At 40.6% G+C, this 21,810-nt stretch overlaps 1 protein-coding gene across 2 annotated transcripts; it reads right to left on the minus strand.

Moving 5' to 3' along the window:
• Nucleotides 1-945, minus strand: LOC130845682 (nucleophosmin-like). Of its 2 annotated transcripts, XM_057723242.1 has the most exons (3): nt 888-945; nt 409-593; nt 1-320 (listed from the first exon to the last, which is right to left on the minus strand). In XM_057723242.1, the coding sequence occupies exons 1-3, from the start codon at nt 943-945 to the stop codon at nt 111-113; spliced, it is 453 nt and encodes a 150-aa protein (XP_057579225.1). In that variant the 3' UTR covers nt 1-110. The 2 variants fall into 2 exon arrangements, with proteins under 2 accessions (XP_057579225.1, XP_057579224.1); XM_057723241.1 differs by having other exon boundaries at nt 409-945.
• Nucleotides 946-21,810: the final 20,865 nt, after the last annotated feature.

The raw sequence follows: 21,810 nt of genomic DNA on the forward strand, positions 1-21,810 counted from the left end.
ACATGGTAGGGAAAGTTCTCACTCTGCATTATAAAAAGGATAGCCAGATATCAACTGTTACAGAAATGAAATAAGATGGAAAATTTTAACAAACTGTTTAAACTATTTTCTTAAAGAGACTTCCTCCACTGCCAGAGATCTTGAATAGCTTCCTGGTCAGTCATCCAGAAACAATTCTTCACATAATTGATGGACTTGGCTTCCACTTTGGGAAGGGAACCACCTTTTTCTATACTTGCTTGCATTTTTGCTTTAATGTCTTCTACAGAGCTAGGTCCTTTCGGCATTTTGGGAGTTTTTTTCCTGTTTTTTGAAGAATTCTTGACCTTTTGATCTTGGTGTTGATGGTTTTGAGACGTTTCCATTCTGGTGTGATTTTTGTGCATTTTTGGCTGGAGGATCTCATACAGATTTCTTTACTGGAGCTTTTTCTTCAGCTTCCTCCTCAACATCTTCATCTTCATCAGCAGCAAGTTTTACTTTTTCCTGTGGAAACTCACTACCACTTCCAGGGGCAGAATGCTTTCCAGATATACTTAGGAGTTTCACATCCTCCTCCTCTTCATCTTCTGACTCTGCATCCTCCTCCACAGCTACTAAGTGCTGTCCACTAATATGCACAGGCCCTGAACCACACTTCAACCATGAGACAACAGGTGGTGTTATTTCAAAGCCCCCAAGAGAAACCGTTGGCTGCACAGACGTTTTCAAAGTTGCCGGTGTTACTTTAATTGGACTGCCAACATAATTCATTACCTCTGCTTCAACAGTGCGCAATTTACCATTTGCGCCAGCCCCTAAACTGACCGTTCTTAAAGATGACTGGTGCTTATTTTCACCACTACCCACCTTAAAGTGATCATCTTGGTCGGCCTTTAGTTCACAACCGAGAAGATAGTTCTGGGGCCTCAGGGCACTCGTGTCCATGTCCATCAAATCTTCCATGGGTTGGTGGCATGCACTTAGGTGGGAGAGAAGGTGGATGGAGATAAACGACTACTGTCCCAAAGAACAGCTGCGCAGGACGGAATCACACCAGGGACCTGTCACATTATTTTTGAGGCAAATCCTAAGCATTTATTTCTTTTGTAAATCTTTCATAATATACCTCTAAAAGATACAAATTCTTTTAAAAATCTCCACAATATCATGATCACAGCTAAAATATTGCCCACAATTTCCTACTGTCATCAAATCTGCAAAATGGTTCACTTTTCCCCACTCTTCTTAAAAATGTGTTTCCCTTTTTACTGTTTACTTGAATTTGAATTCTTTTTAGTGGTTATATCAAGGAAATATACATTATTTTCTAAAGATAAAAGGTATAATATGTTCACACAAATAATTCCAATTGAAATGGAGGATTACAGTTTTCAGTTAACCTCATCAATCCTAATCTGTATCTCTATGCCAAATATCTCAGTTCTCAAGGACACTAACATGATTATATATTTTTATCCTATAATACACAGCTCTTTTGTCTTTGGATATGTCCCTCCAGGGATATAGAGTCAAATGGCGGTGACTTAAAGTCACTCAAGGCCTTCTCTGTATGGTTACGTCATCCACGGAATCAATAGTTATGAACATCTGCATTTTAGTTTACTTTCAATTTCTAAGGATTACTTTTTAATTTTTTTTTGGTAATTATATAAATTTTGGAGGGCAATTATACAAAATACTTACCTGGCTCCAAAGTTAAATCTACAAAACAAGGTTTATTTATTTATTTATTTATTTATTTATTGGCTGCGTTGGGTCTTCATTGCTGCACATGGGCTTTCTCTAGTTGCAGTGAGCGGGGGCTACTCTTCTTTGTGGTGCACAGGCTTTTCATTGCAGTGGCTTCTCTTGCTGCAGAGCATGGGCTCTAGGTGCACGGGCTTCAGTAGTTGTGTCACATGGGCTCAGTAGTTGTGGCTCACAGGGATTTGTTGCTCCGAGTCATGTGGGATCTTCCCCATGCAGGGATTGAACCCACATCCCCTGCATTGGCAGGCAGATTCTTAACATGGCGCCATCAGGGAAGCCCGAAGATATTTTTTAAGTGTAGGTTCTACCCTATTCCTTTCCTCTCTAGTCCCTCCCTCTGCCATAGTAATATTTATTAAACCTTTATAGCTTCTTTTATTTGCAGATAAATGATTACATACTCTACACATTTTTCTCTCACGTTTATTTTTTTACTTTCAAAATGTATCCTGGAGATCATACCATAGTAATAGAGAATTTTCTTATTCCTCGCTATATGCCATTTGGGGGATGTACCATAGTTTATTCAATCAGTCTTCTATTGATGTGCATTTGGGTTATTTCCAGTCTCTTGAGATTACAAAGCTATTCTGGATAGGCTTGTACATGCATCTTTTCACCTTTTTGCCACTGCACCCCTGTGATAGATCTCTAGAAGTGGGATTGCTGCATCACCGCACACCTATCACAATGCTAAAATTAAGAGAGAAAAAAATGATGATACCAAATGGTGATGAGGATGTGGAGCAACTGGAACTCTCGTACATTATTAGTGAGAAAGCGAAATGGTACAGCACTTTGGAAAACAGTTTGGCAGTCCCTTATAAAGTTTAACACACATTTACAATATGACCCAGCAATCCCTTTCCTATATTTACTCAAGAGAAATGAAAACTTATATTCACATAAAAATTGTCTGTACCTGAACATTTAGAGTGGCTTTACTCATATTTGCCAAAAATTGGAAACAGCTCAAGTGTCCTTCAACTGATCGATAAATTGTGACACATTTCTCTAATCAAATGCTACCCAGCAATACAAAGGAACAAGCTACTGATACACCACAACATGGTTGAATTTCAAATGCATTCTTCTAAGAGAAAGAAGTCAGATTTAAAATGCTACATACTCCACATGCATACATTTATATTCTCCAAAAGGCAGTACCACAGGGACAGAGAACACATCAGTGGTTTCCAAGGGCTGAGGTGAGAGGATAGTTTGATGCCTAAGGGGCTGCATGTTGGAATTTTGGGGGGTGATGGAATTGTGGTGGTAACTATGCAACTGTATGTGCTTGTTGAAACTCACAGAATTGTACACTAAAAAGAGTGAATTTTACTATATGTAAATTATACGTCAATAAACCTGACCCCCCCCAAAATGATAAATGCACAGGTAATTTTGCTAATTAGTGTCAAATCCCCTCTGTGGTTAATGGCTCCCACAGATACTCAGGTCCTAATTCCTGGAACCTGTGGATATTACCTTTTATGGCAAAAGGGATTTTGCAGATGAGATTAAATTAGGAACCCTGAGATAGGGAGATTATCCAGGTAAACCTATGAGTTTATCCAGGTAAACTTATGATGTTTATAAGGACATCATAAGTGTCCTTATAAAAGGGAGGCAGAAGGAGGTTTTACTGTGGAGGAGAAGGCTGTGTGAGAACTGAGCAGAGATAGTTGTGAGGATGCTGCTTTGCCGGCCTTGAAGATGGAGAAAGGAACTATGTGCCAAGGAATAGAAGGGATGAAGCTCTAGAAAATGGACAAAGTGAGGAAATAGGTTCTCCCCTGGAGCCTCCAGGGGAAGCACAGCCCTGCCAACCACCTTGGTTACAGCCCCGTGAGACTTCTGACCTCCAGCACTTTAAGAGAATAATTTGTTACTTTAAGTCACCAAGCTGGTAATTTGTTATCACAGCAATTGGAAACTAATGTGCCCTCCATAGGAGTTGTACTGTTTTCCCAGTCTCACCAAAAGTGCAGGGTATGTCCCTCTTCAAGAATGAGGAAAAATTTCCCAGAAGCCCCAGAGCAGACATCTTCTCATATCTCATTGGCCAGAATTGTGTCACGTGGCCTTTTCTAAACCAAAAATCAGACTTCCTCCTACGGCCGGCCCTGAGGCTGCATTATTCTCTCATGACCCACACAGCTGCCTGTTCCTGACCACATCAGGGTTCTGCCCTCACGGAAGGAGAAGGGCATAGCTTTCGGTTGGCTACCAATGGCGCCTACCTCAAAAATTATTTGCAGGAAAAGAAAAACCCTCAATTCAATATAGATTTTATAAAAGTTAAAAACCCTTGGACTAAACTCTCTTAGGGGTCATCAATTGTAGCCTCCCAGGCCAGGGCTTTCCCATGTCCGTCTGGCTTTGCCCTCCTCTCTCTCCCTTTTTCCACAGGAGGCAGGGTCTAGCTGAGCTCTATTCGTGAGTCACCAAGGTTAAATAAAGCCCTGTGAACACATAGGCCTCCCTTCCAGAAAAATGTCCCACTTGCTGACTAAAGTCCTATTAAGGGAATTTTTTCCGTTTTCTCTCTGTTTTGGCTTTTCTCTGATATACTATCCTACAATGTCAGAGCTGCAAAGGCCCTGAAAGATGATAATAATAAAACTAGTATATGATAATGTTTATTATGATTTTGGTAATTACAACAGCTACCGTTTATTGAGCATTTATTATATTCCGGGCACTTTGTGTTTATTATCACATTTAACCCTCAAGTCTTCCTGATGAGGTGGATATTATTATCATCCCCATCTAATAGATTTTGAAATGCAGGAAAGGAAAGAATGAGTTAGCCAAGGTAAGTGATGGCACCAGGGTTCAAACTGAGATCTGTGAAAACTCCAGAGGTTTTGCCCTCAAACCCCATGAAGTCCAAAACCTTCTGTCCTACAGATGGAAAATTGTAACTTGGGCTGGGGCAGGGGGTGCGGGGGTGGGGGGAGGTGGAGTAGAGAGGAGCACTGGGAGGAATAAGCATCCTGCTCAGGTCACGTGACCAGTGAGCTGTCAAGTAAATGTCTGCCCCTCCAGTGCAGCAAGCAGCTCACAGAGCTTCTCTCTCTTTCATAGGAATCAAATCGTTACAGATCATCTTGTAACTGAGTTTAATAAGAGAAAAAGTTTCTTTTTGCCAAATGAGAGCAAAATGGAGACTTTTCTCATTATGATTTGTCACATTTACCTGGCATCATTGGGGGATTTAAAAAATTGTAATTATAACATGAAGTATGCTTTATAGTTTATAAAACACTTTCAAATACTTTCTTACATGACCCTTACGACAGCTCTTGAAGCAGGAAGATATGATTATCCCACTTCACAGATGGAGAAAGCAAGGCCCCAAAAGGGTACATTAATTGCTCAAGATCTAACAGATCAGTAAGTGGCAGAGCCAGAATCAAAACCTAGACCCTGTCCCTTGCAAGGAAACTTGCTTACTATGAGGGCCTGATGTCTAAAGACAGGGATTTTCCTGTGAATTTTAGACTCGTATTTTCAAGTTTAAACGACTTAATTAAGACTTTGCTTGGCTGAGGTGATTTTCTTTTTTTTTTTTTGGCTGACTTTTTCACTGAATGAATCAACTGAATGAGAGATGACATCTTTTTAATCTCAAGTCTGCCCATCCTTCCTCTTTTATGCCTCCAACGCAATTCTGATGTTTTTTTCTTAATAAAGGCGCTTTGCATTTTTTGCTGAATTTATTCCTTTACAAATTGCCTTGATAGCTAATTTGAATAACATCTTTGGTTCCGTTACGCTTTTCTTCTAATTGATTTATAATGCATTATTTTTATTTCCAGTTAGTAACTTGATGCTTGGTTGAACATTCCTGTTGTTTCCAAGAGCTCTTCAGTTTCCAGGATAGAATTATACCATCTGCAAATATTTAAAAAAAAAATAAAACCTGCTCTCCTGATTCCACCATGAGTGCTCCTTTTACCACATGACACGGCATTTTTCCACAACTCTGCATTTTCCAGATGACTAAATGGCTCCTTTAAGTGCCAAAATATTTAGAAATACAACTGCCTGAGCTGAAAATCTTTCTCAAATGAATTACAATGTGTAGCAAACAGCTGTGGTTTTTGCCTGCAAAACACATTCCTTCCCCATCTTTCGGTAGCAGCCCCCTGTTTCTTTTGAGGAGCTGCCCCCTCCCACCCCCATGAGCTCCCAGAAAGATAAGATGTCCCATCCACAAACCCCTAAAAAGGCCCTGGTTCCACCACAGGCTGACCCAAATGACTCTTCTGAGAATTCGTGTCTTGAGAGAAGGAACACTTGGCCAGAAGGATGTTAGAGCTGAGTCCTGCAGAAGGCAGACCCTAAGGAGATGTCCATGAGTTTTTGCCCGGGGATGCCCTGATTTCTGATTCTGCCCAGACTTTTCTCCACCAAAGCCTGCTTAAATGCTCCTTTGATGCCAGGAGCTACCCAATATCTTTCCAATACACTCATTGTTTAGGTTTGCTTTTGTTGCAAATGATACAGATATCAGTGCCCAACAGTTGGTTGCAGACCATATATCTTGTTATGGGTTTAATTGTGTCTCCCTCCCGAAAAGATAACTTGAATTCCTAATCCCTAATATCTCTGAACGTGACCTTATTTGGAAATAGGATCTTCACAAAGATACAGTTAAAATGAGGTCAGTAGGGTGAACCCTAATCCAATATGATTGGTGTTCTTAAAAAGAAGATATCTGGACACAGAGACAGACACACACAAGAGGAGGACAATGTGGAGACTCATGGGGAGAAGCCCATATTAAGATGGAGAACTGGAATCACACATCTACAAACGCAGAAGCAAACAGAAGCTAGAAAAGAGACATGGAGAACCGTTCCTTCCCTAGAGAGTTCAGAGAGAGCATGGCCCTGCTGACGCCTTAATTTCAGAGTCCTCGCCTCCAGAATGTGAGACAATACCTTTCTGCTGTGTTAAGCCACCCAGTTTGTGGTACTTTGTGATGGCGGCACTAGGAAGCTAACATAGACCCTCAAGGAAGTGTGGGCTGTTGGAATGATGAGTGGAAGAGATTGCTAGCTGCCCACCAAATCCCCTCTCCCCTTTGTTTGCCTACAAGTGGACTTGTAGTCAGTGATGAAAGAAAATTCGTATTTTATGGCAAGACAAGAAAAGATTAAACATAAAATTTTTCTCTGCTTGTTTGGGTCTCCTCCCTCCCCTTTAGAGTGTATTGTGCATCTGCGTTAGGCCTCCTTAGGAGATAATCTTCTTTCTTAATTTTCTAAGGGGTCACGATGACCCGCTAGTCACTTTGTACATGCAGATCTGGATTGTGTAAAACTGTCAATACATCACTTGATGTATGACCCTTGGTCTCAAAATCTTAAATACCTGTGCTTTGACCTCTAACAAGTGGAACAGTCCTCAGCACTTTCTGAAAGACTGTTTCCCAGGTTATAATCCTCAGGTTGGCTCAAATAAAATTCTCCATTTCTTTCTTAGGTCAACTATTGATTAATTTTTTTATTGACATATGAATGGTGTGGTCAGCAAGATTTCAGAGATACCCACCAGAGGACACCTGGAGTCTACCCTGACTCAGGGCTTGGTAGCAGCAGAGGCCCATTAAGCCCCGCTAGCTTCTTGGTACTCCTCAGGTATTCCAGTGAGTTCTCCAGATATCTGGATTTCATTGCTTTTAAGTAATGATTCTAAAAATTTTATTTTTAAGTGTTTAAAAATATTTCTTTCTATATTATTTATTTATTTAGTCTGCACCGGGTCTTAGTTGCAGCATGTGGGATCTTTGCTGAGCCTTGTGAGGTCTTTAGTTGTGGCATGCAAACTTTTAGTTATGGCATGTGAATTCTTAGTTGCAGCATGCATGTAGGATCTAGTTCTCCAACCAGGGATCAAACCCAGGCCCCCTGACTTGAAGCTCGGAGTCTTACCCACTGGACCACCAGGGAAGTCCCTGATGATCCTAAAAATTTTATTCAAGCTGTTTTTACTTAAGACTCTTAAAGGGCACCAGTGCATTTCCTAGGCAGGGACCTGGGGGGATATGGGCAGGAGGCCCAGAGAAACACGGGTGGCTGGATTTTTGTTAAATTTGGTTTAAATGGAAAAATACAAGTTAATATATGGCCTAAACAAAACTTTTGCTACTGAAACGAGAGTATTATTCAACTCCAAAAAACAAGGGGTATTTGCTCCTTCTGACCACAAGGTGTCCTCAGGGAACTGAGGACCTAGTGGAAGTGCCTGGGGATTAATCCTTGTGATGTATCATGGTGCTACAGAGAAACCCCATACAGCCATTAACTCAACAGTGCTCTTCCGCAGATGCACGAGATAAGGACTGATCATCCAGTGCTCTGAGTACCCATGGTGGTTTTCGACTGTCAGAGGGAGAAACAAAGATATATAAAAGAGTTGAACATACCCAAGGGTAACACCTTGGGAAGCTAGATCCAGAAGCAGCACACCTTCAATCCAGCACACTGTCCTCAGAAAGTTGTTCATGGGTTCATTTCCTAGTGGGAGACTCTAAGATCCCACAAGCCACGTGGCGGGGCCAAAAAAAAAAAAAAAAAGTTGTTCGGATCATATCTCATATCTGAATTAGACTACCAAATTAATAACGGGAAATTGTGCCTCAGTGGAGAGTCACCTATGGGGATACCAACTGGGTTTATGTATACTTGCAAGTGCTTACCTGGAAATTAAAGGAAATCCTACCCTGAAATGGCAAGGATGGAGTTCTTTTTTGGCATTCCAAAACCGATTTTTGTGTGTGCAAGTAAAGCCAGCAGAAGGAAAGTTCTTACCATGTTAGTCAGCCTCCTGGAGCCTTGTCTGCAGGGTCTATTGAAAATAAGAGTGGCAAGAGTTTTTCTCTTTTCTAAAATTAGATTAGTAGAAAATATTTGTAGGGCTAGCTCCTTGGATCCTTTGAACTGGAAAGAGTTCTAAAGAGAGCTCGCATCTTAAAATATTGACCTATTTTAATTTGTATGTAGAAGCTCCAAAGGCCTTCAAGATTCCAAAACAGCCTCACTGAAGGATTGGTTGTAGAAGGCTAATGAAAGATTAATGATATAAAAGGTACCTAAAATGAACGAACAAACAAACAAACAAACAAACCCTAAGACTGATGTAATTACTGCTCCCCTTTATCTTCCCTTATTTGAGTACTCATTGTAGTAATCCTCTGTCTGAATTGCCTTTCCACTCTGAAGAGACTATTAAGTGGTTACCTTTAGAAATGGGACTGCCTGAGGCTGTAAGTGAGTCTCTTCCGAGCAAAGGCTGAACTGAGGGCCATAGTTAAAGAATTTCTTAAATCCAGGGAGGATCCTCAAAAGTTTTTGTAAGTGAGTTATCAAGATAGGAGGCTACCTGCCTGACTAAACTGACCATAACTGATATTCAGAATTTTTTGCCTTCTCCCCTAAGCTAAATGAGGTAAAGAAAAACATTCCAACATAGGTGAATGGGTATGTCAGTCCTTTGATATCATTGAGGTGGCCATCCAATTCTTTGAGGAATTAAAATCAGTTGTACTTGTTTTACAAATATAGTCCTTTTTTGTTGTTGTTATTTAAAAAAAAATATTTATTTGACTGTGTAGGGTCTTAGTTGTGTTGCACGGGCTCAGTAGCACCATGGCGTGGGGGATCTGATTCATGGCTAAAATTTGGGAATGAGAACTACGCAGTCTCTGTCTGTGTCTGTTTGCATGTTTGAATGTTTGTATGTATCTACATATGTGTGTTGTAAAATTGTTGTATTGCTGAAATCAATTGTAAAAGAACTCTGACTTAAAGGAGATTAAGTGCTTATATAAATACTTAGAAATATAAAAGAACATAACACAAATAAATTTAAGGATAACATGATCTAGGATTAATTTTTAATGAATTAGGGACTTCCCTGGTGGTACAGTGGTTACGAATCCACCTGCCAATGCAGGGGACACAGGTTCGATTCCTGGTCCAGGAAGATCCCACATGTTGTAGAACAACAAAGTCCACGAGCCACAACGACTGAGCCCACACACCGCAATTACTGACGCCCATGCCCCTAGAGCCCATGCTCCACAGCTCGAGAAGCCAGCGCAATGAAAACCCAGCGCAATGAAAACCCAGCGCACTGCAGCGAAGAGTAGCCGCTGCTCGCTGCATCTAGAGAAAGCCCGCACGCGGCAATGAAGACCCAATGCAGCCTAAGTAAATAAATAAACAAATAAATAAATTTATTTTAAAAAATTTTTAATGAAATAAAGCAAGTTTAAGTTTGTTGGTTTAATGAATACAGTCATATTTTCTGGGTCGTCAACATTAAGTATAAAATTTTTATTGTACCTACGTTTACTAGAAATCAAATACAATCTTATTATTCCTGTTATAAAATTTGTCAGCATGAAAAATAACTTGATGTGGTCAAACTTTTTAAAAATTTTTATTTTATATTGGAGTATAGTTGATTTACAATATTGTGCTAGTTTCAGGGGTACAGTAAAGTGATTTAGTGATATGGTCAAACTTTTAAGTAAATTAAATGTAAACGAGTAGAATTTTTAGGTGAACTCTTTAGAAATAATTATATTTTAGGGCTGTCCACTTTAAAATAGTTTCTCCATATTTTGGTAACTTGAAACTGCTAAACTAAGTTAAATGATAGGAACTGATTGAATACCCAGGTCATTTCCAAATAAGATATTAGAAAATTAATTGCTAAACAAGTCTAAGTTTACCTACTTTTGCCTTCTTATTAGAGAAAAACTAAAGATGTTTGGGTTCGTTGGGCATATCTTGTATCCAACTGAAGAAAGAAATCAGGTAATAGAATATGTTAATAAGTTTGCCAAATAGGAAATGCTGGTATGACAAACAGTTCATAATTACTTCTTAGTTTTTGGTAGAAACTAAGGTTTTAAGGTTATGAATTCTAATTAAAATATATAAAATATGTACTGAAAATTAAGAAGGAAAACATCTTGGTATGCAAGGAAAAAGAAGGTACAAACAATGGAAATGTGTTTTGTTAAGGGAAAAGAAAGCAATTTTGTCCTAAAGCTGGTTATTTCTAAATGGGAAAGAAAATAAAGGACAAATTAATATGGATGTAGAAAGCTGTAGAAGGTTTGTCATTAATATTAATGTTTCAAAATTATATGAAATTTATAAAAGTTGAGTATGTCTTGATAAAAATGTTATCAGTTGTAATTCTAGTTATTATCTTAAAATGTTGTATGTCACAACAGTAACCACATTTCTTTGTCAATTGCATTGTAATCAGGTCCTTGACCATGATTTTTAAGTCTTTTGTCATCCATAAACAGTTATTGTTTGATGCTTTTGCAAAAAATGCTCATCTTCAAGAAGATTCATAGGGAGTTCCCTGGTGGCGCAGTGGTTAAGACTCTGCCTGCTGATACAGGGAACAAGGGTTCTAGCCTTGGTCCTGGAAGATCCCACATCTGCGCGGAGCAACTAAGCCCATGCCCCACAACTACTGAAGCCTGAGTGCTCTAGGGCCCACATGCCACAACTACTGAGCCCGCATGCTTCGACTACTGAAGCCAGACAGCCTAGAGCCTGTGCTCGGCAACAAGAGAAGCCACTGCACTGAGAAGCCCGTGTGCAGCAACGAAGACACCATGCAGTCAAATAAAAAAGAAGATTCTCAAAAAGGACTTTCTGACAAGTACATATTTCTGATAATTTTCAGATGATACTGAAACAGGAGGGAAGGGGGCAGGGCACAACCTTTGAAAGAATGACAGAGCCCAAGGACATGACATAAACTGATTAGAACCAAATGGGTCCAAGATAGCGGACAAGTCGACTGCCACAAGACCTTGAACCTCAGTGTACTGTATCACATCAGCAAGCTAAATGACACACCCAAGGCTGACCATAAGCATCAAAAAGTGGGTGGTGGCCCAATTCGTGGAAATCCCCGCCCCTTCCTGAAATAGCTGGAATGCTCCTCCCACTCATTAACCTATGACATTCCCCACCCCTGGTGTCACCTTCTGAGATGGCCCACACTCTGATGTGGAGCGTGTTTCTAAGTAAATCCACTTCTTACCTATCACTGTGTCTCTCACTGAATTCTTTCTGTGAGGAGACACAAAGAACCTGAGCCTCAGTAAGTCCAGACACCAGAGGAGTGATTCTAAATTAAAAGAGAATGGGTTCATGTCCCAATCAGGGTTTTGGCCAGCTTCAAGTCCCGGAACATGGGTTCAAGTCCCAATTTGTGGTGCACGGTTTCAATACCGCTGAATTGGGTAAGAAATTAATTCTAATGGAAAATCTCATGGCTTCATAAAACTATTAACAGAAGATTAAAATCAAGGATTGGTCACATAGGACTGAGTGGTGAACTAGTGAATATGGTTATACTTTTTATGGTTTTTGTCTGAAATATTACTGGCTTTTTTTTTTGGCTGTGCTGAGCGGCTTGTGGGATCTTAGTTCTCCAACCAGGGACTGAACCTGGGCCACGGCAGTGAAAGCATGGAGCCCTAACCACTGGACCACCAGGAAATTCCCATTACTGGCTTTTTTTTTTTTTTAAGATGCTTTGTTTTTATTTTTTATTTTATTTTTATTTTCTAAAATTTATTTATTTATTGGCTGCACTGGGTCTTCGTTGCTGCGTGCAGGCTTTCTCTAGTTGCAGAGAGCGGGGGCTACTCTTCATTGCAGTGCTCGGGCTTCTCATTGTGGTGGCTTCTTTTGTTGCAGAGCACGGGCTCTACTAGGTGCGCTCGGGCTTCAGTAGTTGTGGCACACAGGCTTAGTTGCTCCATGGCATGTGGGATCTTCCCAGACCAGGGCTTGAACCTGGGTCCCCTGCATTGGCAGGCAGATTCTTAACCACAGCACCACCAGGGAAGTCCCCATTACTGTCTTTTAACTTGTGTTTTCCAAGTAATTCTCTGCAACACCAGCTGGGTGTCCTATAATTTAACTCAATTCTGACACTGTCTACCTGGAGATAGTGTCAGATACCACAGGTTAAGGTCTCAGTCCCACAAGACTGCTCTCACCCTACTTCAAATGCCAATCACAATTACTAGGTCACCAGGTTTCCCACAACCCTGTCCGACTTGGCTACAAGTCAGAGGTTCCCATGACCCCCTCCTCAGGTTTGATTAACTTCTTAAAGGGGCTCACGGAACTCAGCGAAACGCATTTACCAGTTTTTTAAAGGATAGATAAAGAATATCGCTGAACAGCCAGACGAAGAGATACATAGGGTGAGGTCTGGAAGGGTCCTGAGCCCAAGGACTTCTGTCCCAGTGGAGTTGAGATGCACCACCTTTCCAGTAGACGTTCACCTACCCGTAAATTTCCCAAACTCTGGAGATTTTTATGGAGGCTTCATCCTGTAGGCATGATTGAATATTAACTCCATTTTTAGCCCTTCTCCCTACTCAGGAGAACGAGAGGCAGGGCTGAATATTCCAATCTTCTAATCATGGCTTGGTCTTTGTGTTGACCAGCCCTCATCCAGGAGCCACCCAGGAGCCCACCCAGAGTTGCCTCATTAGACCAAAACATTCCTCTCTCCCAGAAAATTACCTGCCTCTCTCATATTCATACTGGCTTCCCCAGAACCTGCAGGGTGCCCAGCATACATAGATACAAAATAAACATTGTTGAATGCATGAACTGGAGAGCCCAGGAAATCTGTGAGTTCTCAAAGAATGGAAAGAAAACACACATTTTAAAAATTGGCTAATGGGACTTCCCTGGAGGTCCAGTAGTTAAGACTCCACCCTTCCACTGTGGGGTGCATGGGTTTGATCCCTGGTGGGGGAACGAAGATCCCACCTGCTGCTCTGCGTGGCAAAAAAAAAAAAAAAAAAAAAAAGCTAATAAAATTGCCTAATAAGTGTCAGGCTTTGTGCCGGGCAGACCAAATTCATCATCTTGTTAATTCCTTAAAAACTTTCTGAGCTGTGGGTATCATTAGCCCCATTGTACAAATGAGAAGTTAAGGATTTGAACGGTTACACATCTTGTCCATGGACTGGCAAATGCCAGCAGAGCCAGGATTCAAATCCAGCGTGGTTAGTTTCAAAGGCTGGACACCGAGGACAAGTGACTGACTGCCGCCCCCACAGCCCCCTTCACACCTGCACCTGTGTCTGAGATTTTCCACACAGATTTTGGCTGCATCACTGGAAATCGGAAAGATCATTATGACAGCCGTAACAACCAAGAACCATGCCTACATTGATGAAAAATGCCGTTGAGTGGACCATATTCTCAGGCATTATCTTTTTTGTTTGCTTGTTTTGTTTTTTGGCTGCACCATGCAGCTTGTGGGATCTTAGTTCCCCGACCAGGGATTGAACCCCTGGCCATGGTGGTGAAAGCTCGGAGTCCTAACCTCTGGACCAACAGGGAATTCCCGGCATTATCTCTTTTAATCCAATAATTGATCTAACAGTTGGTGAATGCCTAAGTAATTTCTGCTATGTGGGTTTTTTGTTTGTTTGGAAGAGTGGGATCTTGTGTAAATTCTCTTTTTATCTCTCAGACTCATTTGTAGTGGTTTGTTTTTGCCATGTAGACAGTTTAGTCAAATTTGTCAAACTTGTTAAATTTTTCATGATTTGTTTTATAAATCACAGAACTAATTTACTCATATTTTTCTTGTAATCTATTTTTTAACATTAATTTATTTAAAGTATCTGGTACATTGGTGATGAGGTAGGAATTCAATTTTATTTTTTTTAAATGGCCTAGCTAATTATCTAATCATCTCCATTGATTGGCTAATCCAAAGAAGACCTTACTTTTTTTTTTTTTTTGCCGCGCCACGTGGCATGCAGGATCTTAGATCCCCCATGAGGGATGGAACCCATGCCCCTTGCAGTGGAAGCTCAGAGTCCTAACCACTGGACTGCCAGGGAATTCCAAGAAGAGCTTACTTCTGATGGGTCAGAATACCCACTGGTATTCAGATTAAAAGCAACACTAATGGCAGGGAGGCTCATTGGAAAGATTCTATTTGTTCCAGAAAGAAGTCAGAACCCTGAGGAGAGTCCCAGGTCTGCCCTTAAGTCACAGGATGGCCTTAGACAGGTCCCTTTCCCTCTAGGCAACTTGCTCTAAGTTTACAGCTCTACCATGGGGGTTGGGGATGGCACGGGGAAGTGGGGCAAGGTGATCTCTGGGACTGATAATTGTCCTAGAAGCGGCGTTCTGAAGGATTCTTGCGATAAAAAGAAATGTAAATTTACATAACACCAAGAAATTTTTTTCACCTATCAGGCTGGCAAATATTGAAAAGATTGATAATACTTATTGTTGGCAAAGATGTAGGGAAATAAACTCTCTTAAGCTGGCTGCTGATGCGACTATAAATTGATTCTGCTTTTTGAAGGGCAATTCGGATGTAAAATGTACATATTCTTGGCCCCAGACATTTCACTTCGAGGAATTCTGAGATGTGAAGAATGATACATCTTTGGTATAATGATATAATAATATTCACTGAACATTCATCATAGAAAAAACTGGAAACAACCCAAATGTCCACCAGTGATACAATGTAGTAGTTAGGGGTTTGAATTCCTAGCTTCCCACTTCCTATGTGATGTCCAGCAAGTTACTTCACCTCTTTGTATCTGAGTTTTCTCATTGGTAAAAAAGGAATGATAATAGGGTCTACCTCACAGGTTTGTTGTGAGGATTAAATTAGATAATACTCATAAAATACCTACAACAGTTCCTGGCACACAGTAACCACTCTCGTAACATTACCTATTATAACCACAATATATGTTCAGATGAAAAACTGTGAAAGTTTATTGACTATCCTTTCAATGGAATGTTGGGTGTTATCATTGGGGGTTCCCTGATACTATAGGGGCCTGAGTCTTTCACTGTCTTGGACTAGGCTATTTCACAACCTGTAAATTATACAAAAACAATAATAATGCAAATTATTCTTGCTTATAGAAATGCAAATTGATTTTGTCCTGTAAATGTACAAATTAAAAGATAATTCCAAACATCATGTTATCGCACTAAAGATAATAACCAACTTTGCATCTATTAGCAAATTTATTTGTGCATTACTGATTGCCTATTGATATATATACTATATATAATACTATACTATATAATATATAGTACATATACTGTATACTAATACATGCACAAATTAATATATTAATATATAATATATTTAATCTATATATTAAAACTAGTTCAAAGGAGAAGCTGATTAGCATATATATGTGTGTGTTCATTAATTATTGAGTTAAATAAAATCTTTGATGTGTTCATTTTGTGTTTACATGAGTCACAATTTTACCTTTAAAAATTATAACAGTATTTCTAGTGTGATCTTATCTTCATTGTAAAGATTTTATATATATATATACTTATATTTATAATATATATATTTCTTAGAGAAAGTCTAGAAGGATGAACACAAAAATGTTTATGAAGGATGTCTCAGGCAGGGTGAGGTAGAGAACATTTCAGCTGACTTTTACTCTCTTCTCTATACATAACTATAGTGTCCAAACATTTTTATGCTGAACATTTTATGGCAAGTTAAAAAAAAAAACACATCCTATTTTCCTTTTTAAAAGACATAACTGAAAACTCTCCTGTTGGAACAAGTCATTTGGGATGGGAGAAGAGAGTGTTCTGAGGGGTCAAGTGTAAAGAGCTTCCTTAATCTACAGGGCTTTGTGGTTGAGTATTAAGATAAGGAGACCCTGTGGAAAACAGGGAGGCCAGCTCAATTCCCAGAAGACCTGTTCTTCCTGACATAGGGCACTCAGGCATAAAATGATCTGAAGTGGTCAAGTGACCATCTGGGGGTGGTCAAAGCTGAGAGCTGGACCTCAGCTCTTGTCTCTTTCAGCCTCTCCGATCTGGAGCGGGTCAACTAATTCAGCCTCAGGCCGTGGCCCTTAGAAGGTCAGCTGGGGCGGGGGAGGGAAGACTCACCTACTCCGATCCCTTCTTTCTACCTGTGGGAAAACTGAGGCGTAGAGAGGGGCAGGAACACACTGAGGTCACCCAGCAAATTAGGGGTCACCCTCACACTAGAATCCAGGTATCCAGAGTCCTGGCCTGAAGCGCTTTTACCTCCCCAGTAATATTGGGCTGAGTGCAAAGGGCCTCAAGCACCAGGTCAAAAAGATCGGCCCGAGAGAAAAAGGCACGTTTGAACAGCACCTGCCAGGGCCAAGGTCAGAGCTGTGTTTAGGAAGAATGTTCACTCAGAGCAGAGGGGAGCATAACCACCCCCTGATCTGGGGGCCAGGCCAGGAAAAGGGTCTGTTCTCGGGACCCAACGCTCTACCAGGCCTTTATAATACTACCATTACCGTCTAATTGCATTGGAGGGGAAAACTGGCTGCTCTTTTACATGTGAGGAAAAACAATGTCAGGGGACTTTTGTTATGCAAAGAGAGCTGGAAATCCCCCTCGAAATGGAGAAGTTGGGACCCTAAGGCGGCAGACTCGGAAAGCAGCACATCAGGTGGGTTTGGAGTATTTTCATGTTAACTGGCTTTTCTTGCGGCTGGAGCTGGGCTGAGTCGAGGGGCCTCTTCTGGGGTCCCAGCCAGAAACGGAGGAGGCCCCTTGAGACTGAAAAGACCAGGCTGGTCTTAAGTTCCTCCTTATTACCTGTGCTGTTCCCCCAGCCTTGAGGCCGCCAATTTCACAAGTTTTGCCATTTCCATGAATTAACTACACTGTGGTTAACTTAATATTTTTCTGTAAATTGACTCACTTTTAATAATTTAAGTATATATTTAAAGAGCATTTATATTGCTACCTCAATGGGAAATCAATATTATGTTCCTAAAAATAAATACAAGGAAAACAAAACAGCATCATAAAATTCCAGCTAGATACTGTTGCCAGAGCTCTGTTATAAAGGGACATTGGCACACGTTAGAGAACTTTTAAAAGGATATTAGAAGCAAGCTGAAGGTTTCCTCGATTTAATCACAAGGAATGAAAGGTAATTGAAAATAGAATAACTATCTCACTACATGGTTCAGTTACTTAATGCCTTTGTGCGAAACGTCTTAAATGTGCTATGGTTCTACCAGTGATCCCTGCCGAACGTGGGAGGATGCTTTGGGCCCTGCTCCCCCACCCATTAGCTGAAAACCTAAAGTTCCTCAACCTCTCTGCACCTCACTCACAAAAGGGATATATTGACAGGACTTACCTCCTAGGCTCCTCTGAGAGGTAATAATGGGGATAAAGATAGTGATGCTATTAGGAAGGCTTTGGTCAAATTCTTTAAGCTGAACCTTCAGGTATTAGGTGTGCTTTCAGGAACTGAATGAAGAGTTTGGGTCTTTGCTTGAGTTAAGAGGGGGAGAGAGACCAGCAGAAGGCTACATGGTCAACAAAAGTCAGCTTCCACTGGGGTGGATTTGTGGAAAACCGAAGCATTCCCTGGACTCTCAGAATTATCAAGGAAGTGAAATTGATGAAAGATATCGGACTTCCATGGTCATGCAGGACGGATGCTCAGACAGGACTGGTTGAGCATTAAAGTGAAAGGTAACCTCTAAATGACAGACCTGGTGTGCAACAAACAACCTGCCTCACCCAGCGGTACTACCATGAAGCAGTAAGAGAGGGTCAGTAAACTTGAATCATCACCACAAAGAGATGCCCTCACACAATTTTTGGAAATTGTGCTCACAAGAGACAAATGACAATTCATTCTGTTATTTCTGGCAGCTATCTTACCAGACTGTGCCTAAAGAATTTTGTGAAATATACTTTGCTTCATTGGCAGATAACCAAAAGTCATTTAAAAAAATCATTTCAACCTTATTAGTGGGGAAAATTTTTATTGGCGAAGTTTTTCACAAAACTTAAAAAATGTGATAAGTGATTTGAATCTGTCATTCTAGTCTTATAAACTCTAACCGAGGTATCTTGATGGTTATATGTGGTATTGTGGACCTGAGGAGATGAGTATTATAATTACTGTTTTCCATTTTACATGCAAGGAAAATGAGATTATAATAGCAGATGACTGCCAGAAAACTCAGAGCAGACCTATTCTCCATGCTTTCATTCTTTCCAGTATTTCAACAAATGTTCTGAACATGCTTAACCATAGCTAATCTCTGGATCTGGGCAGGAGGTGGTGTGGCTATATACACTTTAAAAAATAAGATGAAGATTTGCAAAACAATATGGACAATATGATCTTATTTATGTGAATAAAAAAACAGCAAAGCTATATCTTTATGTACGTGCACCCATATTCATTAAAGCTTACCAACAGATCTGGTAGCAGTGTTCACAGTTGGGTGGAGTGAGTGGGGAGAGGAAGACTTTAGATTTACCTGTATTGTTTGAGATTAATAATAATAATAATAATAATAATAAATTTCTATATTCTTTAGATTTTTAAAATTTTAAGTAAATGGCTGTTACAGGCTGAATTGTATCCTCCACAAATTCATATATTGAAGTCCTAATCACCCCCCCACCCCCACCTCCTGGATCTCAGAGAGTGATTATATTTGGAGACAGAGTCTTTAAAGAGGTAATTAAGTTAAAATGAGGTCATGACGGTGGGCCCTAATCCAACATGACTGGTGTCATTATAGGAAGAGGAAACTGAGGACACAGACAGACACAGAGAGAAGACCATGTGAAGGCGTCCATCTACTAGCCAAGGAGAGAGTCCTCAGAAGAAATCAACCCTTGATTTGAGACTTCTAGCCTCTAGAATTGTGAGAAAATAAATTTCTGTTCTTTAAGCTACCCAGTCCGTGATATTTGTTATGGAAGATGTTAAAGGAAAAAAAAAAATCCAATGATGCTTGCCGAAGGTAGGAAGGCAGACTTTATTCAGGACCATAGCGACAGGTACAAGGACTGTGATGGCATTTTACAACGTGGGAGAGAGATGGGGCTAAACTCCAAACACAGCACTCGCAAGTGGGAATTCATAACCAGGAAGCAGCATGGGGTCAGTGGATGGAAAATGACTGGGAGGAAATATCAGGGGTAAGAAGAATTCTGGCTACATCAACCTAACAGGATTTTTGCTGAAGGCATGCCAGGATAATCAGACATCACTTGAGAGATGGTAAAGGATAAGGAACCTGATCAGGTATCAAGGGTCTGGGGTTTGGGTTAAACTGACATTGCAGGGTTCTTGCTAAAACTAGATTTTACAAGAAAGTGCAGAGATGTGGCTAGGAAAAGTCTGGCAAGTTTGGTCAGGCAAAGAATCTTTGACACAGCCCTGGTAAACTAAGACAGTGACCAAGGTGATGCTACTGACTACTGGGAGCTCCTAGCTTAGTGGGAGAAGCAGGTAACACTACAACCTCACTGTGATACCAGGGAAAGTGGGAGAAGTGCTGCAAAATGCAGAAGCAAGATACTAAAGGAATCGGGGGTGACAGACACTGTTATGCCTGGCAGGTTTCATAGAGGAAGTAGCCTTTGAGCTGGGCCTTGAATGATGACTAACAGAGAACATGGGGGGTGGGTTGGTGGGGTGGGAAGTGAAGGAGCTGGGGACTGTTCCTGGAGGAAACACAGAAGCTGGCAGTGAAGGTCTGTTTTGGGTCAGATTAAGACTGGGGAGCTATATGTGAGCACAGGCTTCACCAGGGGATGTGGGGGAGATGTAGCTGGAAGTATTCTTGAAGTATCCATTTGTCAGCTCTCATTGACAGCTATTAGCCATCATGGAGGGAGTAACATCATCATATTTGCTTAGTAGGAAGACCACCCTGAAGTCCATGAGGCCAGGGTTGAAAAGTGATGGCCCAAGGGCCTTTCATGTCCACAGAAATATTTTCTTTGACTCATCTAGCTATTTTTGAAAAATTAATTAACTATCCTAACAGTTCATAAATTATACTTTAGATATATTAATTATTTAATTAATAATTTAGTGATATAATTTGAATCTAGATAATATTGTTTATAATATATATGTATGAATTTTACATAAATTAATAAAATAAAACCAATGCATTATAATTATGTTGATATACTTTATATATAAATATAAATAAGTTGGAAGAGCTCATAAAATTTCAAATTCTTTGAAAAATCTTTTAACAAATGTTGTGGGTTGAACTGTTTCTCCCCACAAGATATGTTGAAGTCCTAACCCTTGGTGCCTGTGACTTCAACCTTATTTGAAAATAGGGTCTTTGCAGATGCAATTAAGATGTAAATTAAGATAAGGTCTTGTTGGAATAGGATGGGCCCTTAATCCAATGTGACTGGTGTCCTTATAAGAAGAGAAGGGAGGCAGATACACAAGAGGGAGAATGCCATGTGGCTGACAATGGAGGCAGAGATTGAAGTGATGCAGCTTTCAGCCAAGGAACGGCAATGATTGGCCACCAGAAGCCAGAAGAGGCCAGAAAGGGTTCGACCCAACCTCAGAGGGTGCAGGGCTGTGCTGACACCTTGATTTCAGGTTTCTAACTTCCAACACTGTAGGAGAATACATTTCTGTTGTTATAAGTACCAGCTTATGGCACTTTGTTACAGCAGCTGTAGGAAACTAATACAACAAGGAAACTATATGTCCTCCTGGCAACAATTGGCTGGAGCTGAGGAAGGGCACCCCCTGGAGGTGAGCCTCCAGCCAGGCGGCATCCGTCATTCCTTTCAAGGTGCAGACTCTGTAGCAAAAGTACAAGGGAGAAAAGAGATCTCAGTGAAGGCAGTAACAAGGGTGTACGTGTATGTGAAAAGCTTTGTTCTTAGAAACAATCATTCTTTACTTCATGGAAGGGGATACAGTAATATTTATTATAAACTGTATTTTATATCATTACCATGAGCCAGGTCCCATGTTGAAGGCTTTTTTTGTGTTGAGCCATTTATCCCTCCCCACAATGCGATGTAAAATCCCTGCTCTATAGATGAGAACCCTGAGGCTCAGAAAGGTTACATGACCTAGACCTAGATTATAAATATGAAACACCTACTAGGTGCCGGGCACCTAGCTGAGCACTTTATGTCTGAGCTCACTGAAACCTCACAACACCTT

This window comes from Hippopotamus amphibius, chromosome 2 (assembly GCF_030028045.1).
Source record: "Hippopotamus amphibius kiboko isolate mHipAmp2 chromosome 2, mHipAmp2.hap2, whole genome shotgun sequence".
Lineage (NCBI taxonomy): Eukaryota > Metazoa > Chordata > Mammalia > Artiodactyla > Hippopotamidae > Hippopotamus > Hippopotamus amphibius.